The sequence below is a fragment of the Haliotis rufescens genome, unplaced genomic scaffold, assembly GCF_023055435.1.
Source record: "Haliotis rufescens isolate VD_foot unplaced genomic scaffold, xgHalRufe1.0.p SCAF_6, whole genome shotgun sequence".
In the NCBI taxonomy this organism is placed as follows: domain Eukaryota; kingdom Metazoa; phylum Mollusca; class Gastropoda; order Lepetellida; family Haliotidae; genus Haliotis; species Haliotis rufescens.
Window position 1 is genome coordinate 5,969,111 of NW_025964334.1, and position 21,006 is coordinate 5,990,116.

Here is a 21,006-nt window from a genome sequence, read left to right on the forward strand (position 1 = left end):
GGAGCCTGTGAACCCCACCAACCTGAGCTTGTTGTTTGAGGCGATTTCATTGATGGGGTGGTTAGGCTTGGTGACGTGGTTGAAACCCGTGAAGATCTGGGTAAGAATAGGTCTTCAGTAACCCATGCTTGCTGTAAAAGGCAACTATGCTTGTCGTAAAAGGCGACTAACGGGATTGGGTGGTTAGGTTCGCCGACTTGGTTGATGCATGTCATTGTATCCCAATTGCGTGGATCGATGCTCATTATGTCAATAACTGGTTTGTCTGGTCCAGACTTGATTATATACAGACCACCGTCATGGCTGGAATATTGCTGAGTGTGGCATTAAACAAACAAACAGTGTTGACTGTGTGTCACAATACCCCAATATCAATCACGGGATTGTCTGGTCCAGTCCCGATTATTTACAGCCCCTATCATACTGCTGGAACATTGCTGAGTGAAGCACTGAACAACATGCAAACAAAGAATTGAGCATTTTGTGATCAGACATTGGACGTAGTTACCTCTGTTGTGTCAAAATACAGGAAGATGATTTCACATCATCAGCCTCAACTAGGGGTTCAGATGTTGACAGAATCACAATTGCTGTGCCTACAGTCCGTTTTACTATATTTCGTTTCTGGTACATGTGATACATCTATGTTGTTTTGTGTTTCAGGTATTAGATATAACATCTATAGGGCATAGGAAGCGAATACTAGCGTCATTAGGAGACCGCCCTGCCCCGGAGCGGATCAACTCTTCAAGTAGTCCTGTAAGTCACCTTACAACGATCGTAGTACTAAGATGATTGTAACTCCCGTAGTTTAACATAGACTTACGACAGTTGTTGCACTAAGATGATCGTAACTCCCCTACTTTAACATAGACTTACGACAGTTGTTGCACTAAGATGATTGTAACTCCCCTACTTTAACACAGACTTAGGAAGGTTGTAGTACTAAGATGATCATAACTCCCCTACTTTAACATAGACTTAGGACAGTTGTAGTACTAAGATGATCGTAACTCCCCTACTTTAACATAGACTTAGGACAGTTGTAGTACTAAGATGATCGTAACTCCCATACTTTAACATAGACTTAGGACAGTTGTAGCACTAAGATGATCGTAACTCCAATACTTTAACATAGACTTAGGACAGTTGTAGCACGAAGATGATCGTAACTCCCATACTTTAACATAGACTTAGGACAGTTGTAGCACGAAGATGATCGTAACTCCCATACTTTAACATATAGACTTGTGTGTTATGACCACTTTGTGGAACAGGGTGCCATTGTACAAAACAACCTTAGCGCTACGACTGTCGTAAGTCTATGTTAAGGTGTGGGAGTTATGATAACCTTAGCGCTAAGATTGCTTTGTACAACAGCACCCAGGACCACTTACAGACAGGCAGGATACCAGTACCCCCCATGTGTTACAAGAGGGGATTTGTTGAACACAGTTAACACCTCCGACGTTCATGCAATGTTAGGCCCTAGAGAAATGAAGGTTCATACACCAGAGGGCCCACACATAGTAGAAGTCTTTTCTTCTGGTTTTTTAGCTGCCTTTTTTGTAGTAAAACGATGTTTGCACTATTTCATTTAGTATGTGTAACTTTATGCTAAGTACAATAACCATCTGTTTCGCAAAAATGATAATCCTTCAAACTGTTTTTTTTTATAAAAAATGATAATAAACAAAGAGGAAAATGTGAACACTCTTAATGCACAGTGTTATTTAATAATTATATTTGGGTATTCAGCAATGAAAAAGCGTATTTTCAGTCTCAATGAAAAGGAAGGGTGCTAACTTAAATTTTATATTACAAGTGATTATTATCTAGCATGGATGAAGTGACATTCACCAAGATAGATGATGGATCAAAATTATTATTCTAGTTGGTACAGAGCGCCTCTGTGTTCTAGTGGCAGAGCGTCTGCCCAGAGAGCGGAAGCTCTGGGGTTTGATCTCTGGCTCCATCATACCAGAAGACATTAAAAGATGGTACTTGTTGTTGCCCTGTTTGGTGCTTGGCATTAAGGGGCTGAAACAAGGACTGGTCAGCTCGGAGTCAGTATACTGTGTCTGAGTGGGGTATTCATGTTAAACTGCGGCATGGTATCTCAGTGGGCTAGCACTATAAATCGGCATCAGTCTGGACTAGTACAAGCAGCCACACACACAAACACGTAAAAGTGCAATAATCTTGGACGCGACGTTAAACCCCATTTTACCTCATCTCTAGTTGGTAAATGTTTATTCCAATGCCTAAGCATGTTTACAAGTGCCCTGACATTTCTATCTGCGAAGGGGCGGTCGGGTAGCCTAGTGGTTAAAGCGTTCGCTCGTCACGCCGAAGACCCGGGTTCGATTCCCGACATGGGTACAATGTGTGAAGCCCATTTCTGGTGTCCCCCGCCGTGATATTGCTGGAATATTGCTAAAAGCGGCGTAAAACCATACTCACTCACTCACTCACTCACTCACTCACTCACTCACTCACTCACTCTATCTGCGAATTATGTGTTTTGTGTTGACCGCCTGCCTCTCTGTTACAGAACATCATCAAGAAGACCATGACACAAGGTGTGGAGGTCATATCTCCATTTGATCACATTGATCTCTATAAAGACTATACAGGCGTCAAGTCAACCGCAGTCGATGACCCAGAAGTGCCAGAACCTTCCCAGAATCCATTGCTCATGTTCGGAACTGGCAACGATGGTCTCAGTCAAGTAAGGAATATCTGTCCATCCGTTCTTGTAAACATTACCCATATGATATGTTATGTGGTCCCCCTTCAACTTGACAGACGAGCTCCCATGAATATCCCGGTTAGAATTGGTCTTCAGAAACCATTTCTTGTCATAAGAGGCGACTAACGGGATTGGGTGGTCAGACTTGCTGATTTGGTTGATGCATATTATTGTATCCCAATATCTTTGATCGATGCTCATGATGTCAATCACTGGATTATTTGGTGCAGACCTGATTATTTACAGACTGTCGTCATATAGGTGGAATATTGCTGAGTGAAATGTTAAACAAACAAACAAACAAACATTACTTGTCAGTGACTAAAACTTTAATTGGTCTGGTGCCAGTTGCTTGTCTAGTCCCATACTTTGTAATTACAATCATGTGTGAAATTGCTAAATTGATACATAACATTAAACATAAACGAGCTGACAAAGTCATGTTTAAGGGACTAGCATCTCATTTATTGACACTGCCACTAGGCCTAGTGTCCCTGTAAGTTTAAAGTAACTGCTATGTGAGTGTGTATTTTGGCCCAGTATCACTGTAATGTTAAGGTAACTGCTCTATACGTGTGTGTGTGTGTGTATTTCAGGGCCAGCATATCCGTGACAGCACAATACATATCCGCCCACCCCACCTGGCCCACACGACGGGGTCAGTCCGACAGTGGCGCCACCGCCCCGAGATCCTCATCAAGGGATGCTGTAACTACACTGCTCAGGTGGGTGTACCGGACTCATGTCATCAAGAAGAATTTCACCTTTCATGTCAAGGCTACAGGCTAGGGATCAGCTATTGCAAAGGACCAATTATCGCCAACTCCCCGTTTTAGCGCACACATCTCATTTTACTTTTGCTCGTTTTCATTAGAAAAGAGAAATATTTATCCGAAACTTATGAACAAAACGGACTCTTGTGAGGAAATACTAAACAACCCACCATATGATCACCTTGCTGAAATACAACTTTAGGAAAGACGCGATGTCACGTGACTAATTCACGTAAAAATAAAAATCAAACGAGATGATGCACATTCACATCTGTCTGTCATTTCAACCCCAAAATACCATTCTAAAATCTATTCGAGCAAATTTTCCGAAAAAGCGTAACCTGTATATATTTATCGCGAAATCCATAGTACATAGTGTTAAGGCTAAGTATGTGTAGGTCGAATTTGGGGAATATCGCTGACCAGTAGAGGTTTCAAAACATATGGGTAGAAAAGTCTTGCTACAAACAGCACAATAATGTCAGCCTCATTAGGCAAGGCGTAAACACTTGGTGGCTGCCTATAACAGTCAAAACATAGCGGTAGAAAATCTCTGTTGTGCTGATTCAGGCTGCGGTGTCTGATAGTCTTCTGGATAATCTCAGCTGTGTGTCATGCATGCAGGGACTACTTCTTAGCTTGATAACTTTGATCATCCAGTATTTTAAATTGACAGAACTATTTATTTCAGGCAAATGGGGATCTAGTGTTATGATATGGGATGAATTCTATTAGTGGGACGATACACTGATGCATCGGTGGTTTTTTTGCTGCTCAATACAAGTAGCGATTACAGTCGCACACTAAGTAAAATATATTGTTTCTAACTTTAATGTTTTCTGATTAACTGTTACACCAAACACTAACTCGTAGTGAAATTATTTTCATCCATTGTGCCATATTTGACACTGCCAACTGTAAATCGTTAGTGTGCCAGGTATTTGGCCTTCCTTTATTTGAAAAAGATGGCTTACGTACCACAGATAAGAGCACATGCATGTATCGTGACCAAGGTATCGTGATACTTATCGGATCATCGGTGTACGTATCATCCCAGCCCTGATGAATTCTAAGTGCTGATGGAATGTCAGGACTGTAACAATACACTCTGTCACATGTGTCTTTGTTGCATGGTCATGGAATACGTGGAACTCTGTACTTACCATTGTTAGGAGAGTAGTTCCAGCATTAAGTGAGTGAGTGAGTGAGTATGGTTTTACGCCGCTTTTAGCAATATTCCAGCAATATCACGGCGGGGGACACCAGAAATTTCAGCATTAAGACTTTCACTAGTGATCCACTTTAAAACATTTGGTAAGTTCGCATTTTCATTAATGCTTATATCAGACAAAATATTGTATCCAAATAAATCCTCATGATAAGAAACTTGTAACTGTCGCACAAGGTTTAGCCCAGTAAGTAAATTGTTGCATCACTGCTCACATTTGGACTAACACTGTGATCTGGTGTTTATAGTATCTTGGGTCATCCTTGGTGAAGGAGCTGAATGGTCCGGAGTCCACACAAGAGGGCATCTCTAAACTGAAGGTAATTCCAGGAATATCGCAATTAGAATGTTGCCATTATCATATCATGTCATACAAGACAAGCACAATGTAGCAAGTTATGTTGCCGTTAGCTGCAATTTGTTGGGTGTATGTGATGATATATTCTGTACAACTTTAAGGTTTAAATGGTTGCAAGTGTACTTCAAGGTCATAAGAGAGGGACATACTTACAACAGAAAACAGTAAACACCTAGCAGAAGAACAGGGTTATTTATATAAAATTCTAGGAGATGTGAATTTTAGAGCCTTGGAAATGGAGTTATCTCCCTTAGGTTGCAATTGGGAAGAAAATGACATTTATGGAGGGAAGTAGTATGTTATATGAAGAACTACTTTCTCAGATGTTAAAAACTTTGTACGTTTCTACTCATAAGGCAAAATGTGACCAGTTACTTTTCTTTCACCAGCAAAGACTACGGCGAAAACTCCAGGTTTGTTTTGGTGTAACACTATGCTTTCGATGTCCTCTGTTCATGAGTGTGAAATTGATTATTTTTTATTCGGCTGTTTTAAGTTTTGCTTTGATTATTTTCCTGTTTGAACTCCACCTTTGTTGTTTTAGTTTTATAATTGTTAGCACATGATTTGCAAATGACATTCATACGCATGATTCGTTGATCCTGCACGATTTTAAACTTGAATGTTTATTTTTCAAATAGTGTTAATGTGATCATGTGACCTTTGACAACCAATGAAATCAATCACCCACAATTCCCTATCTTTGGTTTGCCATTACTAAATGCATGACTCCCTCAAGCATAGGTCCATTATGAAATGCTTTTGAAAGATATTTTTCACATTCAGTACATGAAACAGTTACTAACAGACTCGAAACATGAACTGATAACAGCTTTCGAACAATTCTAGTTTCTAACAAATTGTAAATTTGAGATGAATTAGCTCCTGTTTAACGTTGTTTGCATGATTGCCCCCAAACTGTATCTCAGTCTCAAACTGTCTGTACATGTTGACTTGGGGGAACCTGATAATGTTAAAATCAAATGCAGCAGTTTTGGAATCGGCTCCAATTATCAACTCAAAACATGCCATCAAAAGTCAAAGTGATGTAATGTTGTTCTTGCGTCAACATATATAATATTTGTTAAAATTGTCAAATTCCAAACATATCCGTTTATCATAAAATATTCTCTTAGAATCTTGAAAAGCAGGAATGTGTGTTGTGGGAGAGTATATAAGGTATTCAATATAACATAAGCACTGCTGAGCATGTCTAGTCCTGGATGGGTGACCAGGGAAGACTGCCTGTGCCATGATGGTGTTAAGCACTGCTGAGCACATCTAGTCCTGGATGGGTGACCAGGGAAGACTGCCTGTGCCATGATGGTGTTAAGCACTGCTGAGCACATCTAGTCCTGGATGGGTGACCAGGGAAGACTGCCTGTGCCATGATGGTGTTAAGCACTGCTGAGCACATCTAGTCCTGGATGGGTGACCAGGGAAGACTGCCTGTGCCATGATGGTGTTAAGCACTGCTGAGCACATCTAGTCCTGGATGGGTGACCAGGGAAGACTGCCTGTGCCATGATGGTGTTAAGCAGTGCTGAGCACATCTAGTCCTGGATGGGTGACCAGGGAAGACTGCCTGTGCCATGATGGTGTTAAGCAGTGCTGAGCACATCTAGTCCTGGATGGGTGACCAGGGAAGACTGCCAATGCCATGATGGTGTTAAGCAGTGCTGAGCACATCTAGTCCTGGATGGGTGACCAGGGAAGACTGCCTGTGCCATGATGGTGTTAAGCAGTGCTGAGCACATCTAGTCCTGGATAGGTGACCAGGGAAGACTGCCTGTGCCATGATGGTTTTAAGCACTGCTGAGCACATCTAGTCCTGGATGGGTGACCAGGGAAGACTGCCAATGCCGTGATGGTGTTAAGCAGTGCTGAGCATGTCTCGTCCTGGATGGGTGACCAGGGAAGACTGCCTGTGCCATGATGGTGTTAAGCAGTGCTGAGCACATCTAGTCCTGGATAGGTGACCAGGGAAGACTGCCAATGCCGTGATGGTGTTAAGCAGTGCTGAGCATGTCTCGTCCTGGATGGGTGACCAGGGAAGACTGCCTGTGCCATGATGGTGTTAAGCACTGCTGAGCATGTCTAGTCCTGGATAGGTGACCAGGGAAGACTGCCTGTGCCATGATGGTGTTAAGCAGTGCTGAGCATGTCTCGTCCTGGATGGGTGACCAGGGAAGACTGCCTGTGCCATGATGGTGTTAAGCACTGCTGAGCATGTCTAGTCCTGGATAGGTGACCAGGGAAGACTGCCTGTGCCACGATGGTGTTTAGCAGTGCTGAGCATGTCTAGTCCTGGATAGGTGACCAGGGAAGACTGCCTGTGCCATGATGGTGTTAAGCACTGCTGAGCATGTCTCGTCCTGGATGGGTGACCAGGGAAGACTGCCAATGCCATGATGGTGTTAAGCAGTGCTGAGCATGTCTCATCCTGGATGGGTGACCAGGGAAGACTGCCAATGCCATGATGGTGTTAAGCAGTGCTGAGCATGTCTAGTCCTGGATAGGTGACCAGGGAAGACTGCCTGTGCCATGATGGTGTTAAGCACTGCTGGTCATGTCTCGTCCTGGATGGGTGACCAGGGAAGACTGCCAATGCCATGATGGTGTTAAGCAGTGCTGAGCATGTCTCGTCCTGGATGGGTGACCAGGGAAGACTGCCAATGCCATGATGGTGTTAAGCAGTGCTGAGCATGTCTCGTCCTGGATAGGTGACCAGGGAAGACTGCCAATGCCATGATGGTGTTAAGCAGTGCTGAGCATGTCTCGTCCTGGATAGGTGACCAGGGAAGACTGCCAATGCCATGATGGTGTTAAGCAGTGCTGAGCGCCTCTAGTCCTGGATAGGTGACCAGGGAAGACTGCCGATGCCACAATGGTGTTAAGCAGTGCTGAGCATGTCTCGTCCTGGATCGGTGACCATGGAAGACTGCCTGTGCCACAATGGTGTTAAGCAGTGCTGACCATGTCTAGTCCTGGATAGGTGACCAGGGAAGACTGCCAATGCCATGATGGTGTTAAGCAGTGCTGAGCGCCTCTAGTCCTGGATAGGTGACCAGGGAAGACTTCCGATGCCACAATGGTGTTAAGCAGTGCTGAGCATGTCTCGTCCTGGATCGGTGACCATGGAAGACTGCCTGTGCCACAATGGTGTTAAGCAGTGCTGACCATGTCTAGTCCTGGATAGGTGACCAGGGAAGACTGCCTATGCCATGATGGTGTTAAGCAGTGCCGAGCGCATCTAGTCCTGGATAGGTGACCAGGCAAGACTGCCTATGCCATGATGGTGTTAAGCAGTGCTGAGCGCCTCTAGTCCTGGATAGGTGACCAGGGAAGACTGCCGATGCCACAATGGTGTTAAGCAGTGCTGAGCATGTCTCGTCCTGGATAGGTGACCAGGGAAGACTGCCTGTGCCATGATGGTGTTAAGCAGTGCTGAGCGCCTCTAGTCCTGGATAGGTGACCAGGCAAGACTGCCTATGCCATGATGGTGTTAAGCAGTGCTGAGCGCCTCTAATCCTGGATAGGTGACCAGGGAAGACTGCCGATGCCACAATGGTGTTAAGCAGTGCTGAGCATGTCTAGTCCTGGATAGGTGACCAGGGAAGACTGCCTGTGCCATGATGGTGTTAAGCACTGCTGAGCATGTCTAGTCCTGGATAGGTGACCAGGGAAGACTGCCAATGCCATGATGGTGTTAAGCAGTGCTAAACATGTCTCGTCCTGGATGGGTGACCAGGGAAGACTCCCATTTCCCCCCCAAAAGCAGTGCGGACCATGTCTAGTGCCTGTTAATTTGAAAGCATTCCTTCAGCAACTTATTTCCCTATGATATGATCCACTCCTACATTATATCACGAGAAACAAGAAATACTTTCTTTTATCACCTTGTGGGATTCAGGGGCAGAATAGGTCTCCATCCCCTATGTATGTAAGATTGGAAACTGTGTTGCCACAATGACATCTAAATATGGATATTACTGGATGGGTAACCACGCACAAGGCCATGTGACTTGACAGGTGGATGAGTGCTCACACTTTCAACCACTAGGTCGTCTTGCAGACAGATCTTTGATACAGCTGTAATAGTGCTGACTGGCATCGCTCCAACCAATGTCTTGCTCTTTCATGTATGTTTGATGCTCTGCATTGGTAATTTTAACAAAGAGAAAAAGACAGCAAGAGACAATCATTTCATTGATACTGTTTATTTTTTCAGTGACCGTTTTAGATTGTAATTCTAGAAACGTGTTTGGAAAGACTCATTGGTTCAGAAATATAGAAATCAGATTTAGTACAGCACCAGCGAACACCTTTTGTCTGATGAAGTCATGCAAATAAATTTTTTATATCATTCTCTACTGTTTTGATCATAATGATATTCATTAGTTTTTTTCATGATATTCATTTAAATTCCTGATGTATGTATTTTTGAACAAAATTGATGCCAGCTAGATCACTGATCCAGAAGGCCGAATTGAAGGGTTGTGTTCTTGCAGGCTGGAGCACACTTTTGTGTGTGTTGAACATTGACTGCTAATTAGTTTTGTGAATATTCACAATGCTAAATTTCAAATTTGAGTGTTTAACTTCCACAGGTCATGGCTCGATACTGCAAAAAATTTGTAGATGAATATTTGGAGGTAATGTTGTCAATTTTGAAACTGTTCGTTTATTTCAATAACACCTGGTGAGAGATTGTTTGGGTTTGGAAGATTTCACTTCTTGCACGCATTATTATGTGTTTTAGTTTAACATTATGTAATTATTTTTACAATTTATTTTTACAGTGGCATGTTTACATGATCTGAGAAAATCTTATTTATTTGAAAATATTGCATACAAACGTATAATTCACAAATGTAAGTTTTAGAAGTTGCTAAAATATGAACCCCACTCTGATTAATATTATATACTTATTAATTTTCATGAACTTTTGGAATATCTGTATCCAGTTCTAATTGTGTGAACATTGATTTAACAAGTTCAGGTCAGTGTACATTTGGATCAAGCATTTATTAAAGCAATAAGAAAAGGTCTTGCCATTGAGAACTGGCTCTTATTTCATGTAAACATGCAGAATAAATTGTCATGGTTTTTGCCGTGATGTGGTACAGGTGTACAGGCAAGCAGGGCCCCGTTCCTCAAAGCGATCTTAGCGTTAAGATGATCGTAAGTCCCATATTTTAACATTGGCTTACGATCATCGTCACGCCAAGGTCACTTTGAGGAACGGGGCCCTGGTGTTTGGAGGTGGTTCATAGCTACAGTGCCTAATGGATGGGTACTGGTGTTGGTCATCAATGATCAGGGTGCCTTTGTGCAAAGCAATCTTAGCGCTAAGTTGATTGTAAGTCCCATATTTTAACATTGGCTTACGATCATCCTCGCGCCAAGATCACTTTGAGGAACGGGGCCATGGTGTTTGGAGGTGGTACACAGCTACAGTGCCTAATGGATGGGTACTGGTGTTGGTCATCAATGATCAGGGTGCCTTTGTGCAAAGCAATCTTAGCGCTAAGATGATCATAAGTCCCATACATAAACTTACGACAGTCGTAGTGCTAAGGTTGTTTTGTATATATTTTTTAAGGAAGTTTTAATTGTTATTTGTTAATCTGTGATGGTGTTTTTACCTGTGGAAATAGTGTTTGATGACAAATAATGCACTAACTTTATCATGGTATGGATTTGAGTAACAATTTCATTGAGTTTGTCAGAAGGCATGGTTTAGGGAAAGCCTGATGCCTTCCTCAACGTATAGCAGTACAGGGCCCATTTCCACAAAGTGATCTTAGCGCTTCAACTGTTGAAGTCTGTTATAGCATTGGATTGTCAGGTCACAATAGTCTTAGTGCTAAGATCACTTTGTGGAGCAGGGTCTACGTGTTACCAGTTCTCCATGTGCTGCTGTCCATATTGATGCCCATGAGGTGAGGTGGCCTTATGGGTAATGTGTTGACTGGGTTTGACTGGGTGAAACCAGTTCTTAGTGTTCACTGCTGGGACATGGCTGGAATATTGCCGAGTAAAATAGTAGTATTGAGTAAAATCAACCTGGCACTTCCCATCCAACCACAGACCACAATGTGTCTTGTGTGTTCTGATACTTCCATATCTAGTATCGGCATCAGCTATTTTCTGAACTTACTTATGCATGTTTTGTTAAAATAATTTTATGATGTAGAAACTATATGCAGTTTCTCTACTAACAACATCAAAATAATCTTGGCTTTAAGGAGAAAACTAGACATTTATGTTATTACGTATGATTTATTTTATTCATATTCATTCTAATGCTCTTCAAATAATGTTTAACATTTTTAGAGTGAAGTTTCATTTCCTTAATTTTTTAAGGGTATAAATATTTGCTGGATAAAACAACATTTGAAAATCCAATTGAATTTTATCATGAATATGGCAGAGATTTATTCCAGAATATTCAAGGTGTAATTGTCATTCCTACATTTGAAGGTCTTGGAAAATTTACTACGCATAAAAAAATTCTAGACATGCCAAAAATTAGTTTTCAAATTTTTGCAGACCTCTTTTGGCTTTTCATCACGTCCAACACCACGGAGATGATAAATCCTTTTTTATTCCCAACATGAAGTGTTTTCTATTTCTCTATGTTGAAATTATTCATCTGAAAGCGTTTTCTCTCTCTATCTAAAACTTTATTACAGAAAAATAAAATGGAGGCATGATAGATTAATAACTAGCCTTCTGGTATTGAAAACATGACATTATTTGTGATATTGTCCCTGTGAATCAATTAAACATCACAGATTTACTATCGCGGTCAGCTTTTACGAACTTGGTCCAAATCGCACAGAATTAAATTGATTCTAATTTAGTGGATGGCTACTATTAAACTTGTGGGGTTGATATTTAGGAGGAGGGAGCAGAGTTATTTGCCCCTAATTTACCGGAGGTTTGTGATCGAGATGAAACCAATATCAACCAGAGCTGATAGCAATCTTATTTTTTTGTCATAAACCCTGAACAAATTGAACGTAGTGTGAAAGCTGCTAAATTTATCCATCACGACTGAAATGAACGTTAAATCGTTTTTCCTATGGCAGGCACATCCAGGCAATGTTTTCCTGTTTCTGTATTTGTCCCCATGAAATCTCTTTTATCTGTAGGGCTTCATACACACCATAATTTCAAACCTAGAGCCGAATATTTTTTGAACAAACATTAAGCCTTTATAAAGACACCTTGGGTGCATATTTGCAGCAGAAGATAACCTCGACATTCTTTTACAATGCATTGGGTTTAAATATTTACACAAATATTCCGAGTAAAAGTATCAGTATCTGTGATACATTAAATAATATTTTAATGATATTAGCATCCTTTAATTAACATGTAGCCTAGTGGTTAAAGCGTTCGCTCGTCGAAGACCAGGGTTCGATACCCGACATGGGTACAATGTGTGATGCCCATTTCTGGTGTCCCCCTGCCGTGATATTGCTGGAATGTTGCTAAAAGCGGCGTAAAACCAAACTGACTCACTCACTCACTCAATAGATTCCAAAGCCGTCTCCTCTGGATATCTTGTGGTTATGCCACATTAAATTAATCAGTACTTTCATCCAATTTTAAGTGGGTGGTTGGGTAGTCTGATGGTTAAAGTGTTAGCTCATTATGCTGAAGACCCGGTTCGATTCCCACGTGGGTACAATGTGTGAAACCCATTTCTGGTGTCCCCCACAGTGACATTGTTGGAATATTGCTAAAAGTGGCTTAAAACCATAATTACTAACTGATCCAATTTTATTTCAATGTGAAGCGGGAGACATTTTATTTTTAGAATTACGTTTTTAGATATACTTCTTTTTGAACCAACTAATCAAGGCTCCTGTGTACTAACACTATTAACCAAGGGATTCCCATGAATCGTGAGTGTTTGGTAGGACAATGTAGAGGGTGTCTTTCATTACTCAAGGAATGCATTAAACAACATCTTCATCTGTGGATACATGGCAACACCAAGATGATGTGAGGTGTATTGAGGTAGGCTTGGATGAAAATCTGAAGTTAATATTTTATGGCATTAAGAATAAATTTGCAAGGACAACAAAATGTCAATAGTGATTTTGATATATATTTCTATGAGTTTATTTTTTTTTCTATTTTGCCATTTGATGTTGATATTTGGATGTTTTATAAAAAAATATTAACATTTGACTTCAGTCAGTATTGCTGAAAGGAGATATTCTAACATCAATGCCTCACTGTAAGCTAAAAAGGTTGCAAGTTTGTTTAAAAAAAGTTAATATGAGATCATGATGGTGAGAAAGCTTTTAATTTCAGATTTATGAATTTTCTTAAATTTTTGGTCATCATCTTCATTGAAGTTTTACTTGATTGGAACCAAGCCAGATCTGCCTAAATCACACGATAATGTTTAATGATACACATATCAATCTCAATAGAAAGATATCCAACTCAGTCATTGCTTATGACATCAATAAATGGGCTTAATTCCGTAGTGGAACATTAGTTTCGGTAATGGTATAGAGTGTGAGGATTGATATGTTGTTGATCAAATTCCGGACGAAGCAGCGTGTCGTCTTTCCTCTCATACCTCTACATCATACAACATCATTTTGCCACATCGTGTAAGCCGATGGATTTATTGACTCGTAAACCACTGACCTATTCTCCGATCAACACCATCGCGCTCATATCTTTCCCACAATACCATGCGCGAACCGAAAAAGCGTTCATAAGATACGACTAAGCTGTCCTCTGCTATAGGTTTAATGATACATGAAGGCTGGAAGCTAATTAATACCAAAATATTGTTGCCTAATTCTAAATGGCTCTCCCTTTTACAGTTGATATTTATGATCCCATCTGTCAGAGCTATGACTTGGCTAAACTCGAAACAAAATTAGTGTTGTACAATAGCGTTAGCAAATAATTTCCTTTTTTCGCTCCATTTCATCATTTCTTCCCTGAAAACTTTGGTCGTAGAGTGCACTATTTTTATGAGCTGCGTAATATAAACAATAAAACACTTGCGTATTAATATCAAAGTGTGAGATCTAGTGATGCATGACTTACGTGATTATTACACTTTGACGGACATATCGTAAATATTCCCTTCGTTCCAAACTACTTTCACCTCCCTACCTCACTTTACCAAATGTGTTTTACGATCACATTTATCGAAATTGTTTGGCCGTATTTAACGAACAGCATTAACGTTCAAAACAAATTACCACCTCGTCGGGTATTCAACAGCTAAAAGGGAACTTCAAATATGCAATTTCGCAAAAATAGTTACTTTATGAAGAAAATGCTCTAAAACCACAGTGGCAAATCTCTCATAAAAAGGGAAATGTCACCAGACTTCAGGATTTCAATTTAATGGGAATGAGTAATATTTAATTAGACTTCAAGATTTCTGGAAAGAATATCCTGAAATGGGTCTTGTTTCCCAGTATTAATATCATCTTTAGCTCTGACATTGTTGGAAGGACAAAGGAGTTATGTTCGGGATAGAAACTAAGATTTATTTGATTTGAGTCAGACCAGTTGAGTATCAATTAACTCCTCTCATCTGATTGTGAGGGGCGATGGGGCAGCCATGTTGTTGAGTGAGTGAGTGAGTCGGGTTTATAACCACTCCAATGTACATCTGGAGGTCGTGCATATACACGCACAACTGGAGGTCACATACATGTACGACTGGAGGTCATGCACACACACATGTACAACTGGAGGTCATGCACACACACATGTACGACTGGAGGTCATGCACACACATGTACAACTGGAGGTCATGCACACACACATGTACAACTGGAGGTCATGCTCACACATGTACAACTGGAGGTCGTGCACACACACGTACAACTGGAGGTCATGCACACACACGTACAACTGGAGGTTGTGCACATATATGTACAACTGGAGGTCATGCTCACACACGTACAACTGGAGGTTGTGCACATATATGTACAACTGGAGGTCATGCTCACACATGTACAACTGAAGTTGGTACAACTGGAGGTCATGCACACACATGTACAACTGGAGGTCATGCACACACATGTACAACTGGAGGTCGTGCTCACACATGTACAACTGAAGTTGGTACAACTGGAGGTCACATACATGTACAACTGGAGGTCACATACATGTACAACTGGAGGTCACACATATACAACTGGAGTTCACAAACACGTTTTGTTTGTTTGTTGTTTAACGCCGCATCCGGCAATATTCCAGCTATATGACAGCACGCACACATGTACAACTGGAGGTCACACACAGGTACACTTTGTCAGGAACACCTGGTGTCACCCCAGTAATATGTTTTTGTGGCATGGTTGGCTCAGTCGTCTGTAAGGTGCCTTGGTTTGCTGTGCAGTTGTTTTTCCATCAGGCGTGTCATAGTCCTAGGGCCGTGGGTTTGAATTCCAGATTCCGGCTGATTATGTTTCTTATTAGGTGATTTTATCCCAATTCATTCAATCACTCATTGCAATATTTCCTGATGGTAGGCCATGTTTTTCCTTCATCATGGACACCTGGTGTTCATCATCCCATGAGTAGAATAAGCCTGCATGGTGTCATCACTGCAACATGCAATGTGTCCAGAGTGTAGGACAAGCTCACCAGGAACACCTGGTGTCATCACTGCAACATGCAATGTGTCCAGAGTGTGGAACAAGCTCTCCAGGAACACCTGGTGTCATCACTGCAACATGCAATGTGTCCAGAGTGTAGGACAAGCTCACCAGGAACACCTGGTGTCATCACTGCAACATGCAATGTGTCCAGAGTGTAGGACAAGCTCACCAGGAACACCTGGTGTCATCACTGCAACATGCAATGTGTCCAGAGTGTAGGACAAGCTCACCAGGAACACCTGGTGTCATCACTGCAACATGCAATGTGTCCAGAGTGTGGAACAAGCTCTCCAGGAACACCTGGTGTCATCACTGCAACATGCAATGTGTCCAGAGTGTAGGACAAGCTCACCAGGAACACCTGGTGTCATCACTGCAGTGTTCAATGTGTCCAGAGTGTACGACAAGCTCACCAGGAACACCTGGTGTCATCACTGCAGTGTTCAATGTGTCCAGAGTGTGGGACAAGCTCACCAGGAACACCTGGTGTCATCACTGCAGAATGCAATGTGTCCAGAGTGTAGGAAAAGCTCACCAGGAACACCTGGTGCCATCACTGCAGAATGCAATGTGTCCAGAGTGTGGGAAAAGCTCACCAGGAACACCTGGTGTCTTTACTGCAGTGTGCAATGTGTCCAGAGTGTGGAACAAGCTCACCACGAACACCTGGTGTCATCACTGCAACATGCAATGTGTCCAGAGTGTAGGACAAGCTCACCAGGAACACCTGGTGTCTTTACTGCAGTGTGCAATGTGTCCAGAGTGTAGGGTTTGAACAGTGTTGTCTCCCTTGCTTGTAGGAAGATGAATGCCCTGAAGTCATTAAACTTTTTGATTCCGCAACAATTGTGTTCTTAACAAAACCAGGAACCATGGGTGTATTTTGTGTAGGGATGAATTTCAAATTGAGGATTAAACCATTTCTTCCTGAGTGACCAGTTGTAAAAGAAACACTGACCCAAATCACAGAATCAGTTTTCAAACAAGTATGAATCTTTCAAAAATGAAAAGAGGAAAAAAAAATCAATATGTCTTTGTGTTTTCATAATTGAAAATGTGACCTTAATACCAAACCCCACATGCTATCTGCATTTAGTATGAGCTGGCTCTCCGATGCTGATTAAATCCCTTGGATGTATTGCCAACTATTGAAAACAATCCTTCAGCTCTCATCATATTATTTGCCAAAAAAATTTAACAGTAATTGGATTAATCTCTGCGTATTTTGGACACAACAACCGTAGTCATACACCATTTGTCTTTTTAAATAAGAATGAAATCGATTTCCATTTCATTGTGACGATTCATCTAAAACCAAGTCGGCATACCGCCCCATTCAGAGTTTGATGTTTTGTAAAATGATCCAAGAATTGGCAATCTTTGGCCCCTCTGCTCTCGATCTTACAACATGAGGTCCCTGGATGTCCTCTCGGGCAGAGGTCACAAGGCTTGACTATAATCGAGTGGGTACACCTAGGCATGTGCAGTGATGCACATGCATCTATTGTTGCTAGGTAGAGTGCTGCATGCATTCTGCTGACCTCCTCTGCCCCAATGCGGCAGTCGTCGGAATCTAATTACATTGCCTCTAGTCAAGCTTGCTTACAAACAATGGCTAAAGTGATCGCAGTTCGTTCTAATGAGTTATGCAGAAAAGATTGGATTTCCTACGTTTTAGAAGTTCAGCGTTACTTTTCAATAGACCGGCTCCATTTGATAATGATTAAGTAATGCAGAAACGATTGAATTTCCTACAATTTGGCAGTCCGTCGTTTTGCGCAGGGGTCAAAGCAAATAATGTCGAGTGTCTACTGCCTGGTTTGGCTATTTTAGCAAACATGAAATCTGTCATAAATCTGAAGGTGGATGTCAGAAGTCCACCAATCGAATGCACTTGTCAGAGGGACGTTCCGCCTGATTTCACCGCAGCTGCATTTTTCACGGCGATAACCAAATCGTCCAACGGATTATCAATTCTTCACAGATGATGCAATTTCTGGCTTGGCGTGGAGGCTAGTTTATAACCTTTTCCTGATCGATTAAACAATTTTCAATGTTGAGGCATTGATTAACTCTAGCTATTTTGTATCACAGCGCCGGTCATGATGGACAAAAAAGGAAATGAGAGAGAGGACAAGACCGGAGATAATACTGGCATATATTCATTGCCCACTCACGTGGACGCAGCCTGACAAGCAGACGACACTCGTTTGTTTTACCACTGCGTCTGCTCGTTTCAAGAATTTGGAAGAGGCTCCTTTAGGCTTCTTATCTGAACAGCAAAATGGCCGACATTCGCCCTTGATCCTTTGGGCTGACCAAATCGGCCATATTGTACCAGACACGTCTGATGTGTTCAGTCAAACAGAAAAAGCTGCAATATCACTAGAAGCAAGGGAAGGCTAGTGTCGCAGTCCATTTGCTCCGTGGTGCTAATTATTTCCACTTCATTAGGTTTCACTTAAAAGACGAGGTTTGATGACACTTTGCACTCGCTATGTTCATCCTTTGTGTGGAATTCACCACTTGAAACAATCCAAGACCAATCTTAATTTCACCGCCTAAGACTCATTACTTCGAAACAAGATTTCTAGCATCTGCCCTTGTAATAAATTTTTAAACCTGGAATTGGTATGTTGTAAATTTTAGATTTTGATTTGTCTCCCTTTGTGCGAAGACTCCTAAAAAACAAAGACGTTAAGATGTGATTAGGTTTTAGTGGCTAGAGAGATTTATTACACCTGGTTTTTGTGAGTACTTCCTTTGAAGAAATGTAGAAAATGAAAGTAAAATTGAATAAACCCATAGGACATTGCACAAGCTATTCAAGCATTAGTAGATTCTAGCTTGTTATTGTCCAAGTTAATACGCTGATACCACCAGTAGATCCGTCTGTTTTTTGTCATCATCTCATTAATTTCTGTAAACCCAGGGCGTTGGTGTTCTGTTGTTACTTTGTTGGCACGTTAAGAAGAAGATTGTGCAGCTAATCTTGTGACTGTCACTGGGTCATAGGCCATGTGTAAGATTTGATTCTTTCCAAACCAACAGTCCGCTTATCAGTGGTTGATGGTATGTGGGATGGAGGATCTGGCTTGGTGGTTTGATCAAGTGGCCACACCCATACATGAATGCGCGTCACTGTTGAATTGCAGTAATCGTGAACGTGACGTTAAGCCCCATTTCAGTTCAGCTATGGTTTGCGGTCAGACAAGTGGTTTGATCTTCAATACTAAAAGGGGCAGTGGTGTAGCCCAGTGGGTAAGGCACATTCTTGACACACCGAAAGCCCAGGTTCAGTTCCCCACATGTGTGAAACCTATGTCTGTGTCCTCTGCCGTGAATACAAGGAAAACCAAACTCACTAACTCCTTACATAACGCCCTCAGCGTTCGGTCTGTTTTCTGGAGTGCTGGCTAAGTATCATGGACCAAGGTTCAGTTTCCACTTGGAGCAGTGTGTGAAGTCCATCCCCCTCACCAAGATCATCTTCCCGAGGCAAGGGAGTTAACTGACTTCAAAAGTCCAGTTTCCACCCTTGCTGAACAAGGCTGGTATTATGGAGTTACATTTTGGCTGTTCCAACGAATCTATGCATAGTCCAATCAAAATCGGGTAACGAAATCGAAATCCGGTTTGTAAACTGTCATGCAGATTTCAGTCGATTGCAGGATTTGCAAAGGATGTGCACCACCAACTCGGCGTCAGCAGATATTTTCTAAACCTTTTCATGTTTTTAATCAAGGTGCTCATGATATTTGATGCATTTTATGATGTAAGACCCATTTTATCACAATATAGATGTTGATTATTGATCACATCGTCTTGGCATGGCACTGCCATTTTGTTTGAAGCAAATACAAGTGATACAAGAGGTTGAATCTGATTGGTCAATAGGAGAGAAATTCCAATCTAGTTCGGCAAGGGTGGAAACTGGACTTTTTATAGTCCGTTGACTCCCTTGCCTCGGGTTAATGCACCAAGATGTGGGTGGATTATTTCTAAGAGCAGTGTAACTGACACATTTCTTGTGCAGCTCTTATTAGTGTGAAGCTACTCAGAAATTTGATAATTTCAATATTCTACAAATTGTTCTCTGAATGACTATGCGGAATATATTTCATATTGGAGAATCCTGCAGTTATGTTGAAAAGTGCCAGTCTTCCAATCACATTAATATCCAATCTGTTACTCTAACACGATACCTCTCTGTGTGACAATCGGAGCAGACGTCCTCCATTGTGAGTCACGGCTAATATACTCTGGTACTGGTGATCTAAGAATACATCTAATTTCTGTATCTAAAAAACAAACATGAAGGGCAGTTCCAAATGGAATATAATTGAGACCTCACTGTTTGTTGTCAACATTGTGTACACCCTGTCCTTTCTCAGAATCAAGGCATCTACAGCAGTAGAAACTAACATTTTTAGCCCCCAATCCTCATAATGATAACATAATTAAACAAACCCCTTGAAATGGCAAATTTCTACTTGTCCTTATGATACCTTAACTATTGGGCAGTTTGGCAAGGGCTACAGGACTAGTGCCAATTTGTAATGCTGATCCAAAAGGGTTATTGGGGGTATGTATGTGTTCTCGACATTTCCAAACTAATTAGGCCGAACTGTTTTGAAAGCTGACATCTGATTGGCTGAAGACCCATGCAGCCTCCATTTAGATTGGATGGGCAAAGGTTGGTAAGAGTTCTGAACGGAGAGAGGTATTGTATCGGAGTTCAAGATCGGATATTAATGAGATTACCCAACACTGACATCTTGGGGCGGGATGATTCACCCATACATTGATGCATCACTATACATCAAATTTTAACATGGCTATCAAGTGTGAGGTCGTCATATGGATATGATGTTCTGATTACTCTATGATTGATAGTGTGGCCAGTGTTGTGGCTATGCTCACTTTCACTGCATGACAGCAGTTTCCAGGTTTTCATTGTTTGTTGACAGGACCATAACTGTTTTTGTTTTCATTGAACTGTCGGGGAACTAGAGGCCCAGTCGTCTAAGGCGCCGCGATTCGCTGTGCAGAGTTGCGTCCTTTGGGCACGCCAGAAACCTATGATCGTTGGTTGGAATCCCGGTTCGCCCCGATTATGTTTCTAGGTTTGTCAGCACCATACCCGTGCTCGTGGGTTTCACCGAAGTGGTAAACGTCTAAGACCTGCATCACTTCAGGCTTTCCTTCCACATTAAGCTGGCACGCCGTGA

General features: G+C 41.7%; 1 protein-coding gene across 7 annotated transcripts in view; it reads left to right on the plus strand.

The window, feature by feature from the left end:
• The window catches only part of LOC124148803 (ankyrin repeat and sterile alpha motif domain-containing protein 1B-like), a 209,610-nt gene that overhangs the window by 160,819 nt on the left and 27,785 nt on the right, over positions 1-21,006 (plus strand). For 6 of the 7 annotated variants that reach the window (XM_048386148.1, XM_048386144.1, XM_048386145.1 and 3 more), the window contains 5 exons: positions 664-759; positions 2,555-2,731; positions 3,349-3,477; positions 5,002-5,073; positions 5,501-5,524. In XM_048386148.1, coding sequence (XP_048242105.1) covers positions 664-759; positions 2,555-2,731; positions 3,349-3,477; positions 5,002-5,073; positions 5,501-5,524 — 498 coding nt within the window. The remainder of the gene's footprint in view (positions 1-663; positions 760-2,554; positions 2,732-3,348; positions 3,478-5,001; positions 5,074-5,500; positions 5,525-21,006) is intronic. The other variant, XM_048386147.1, reaches the window with a different exon arrangement.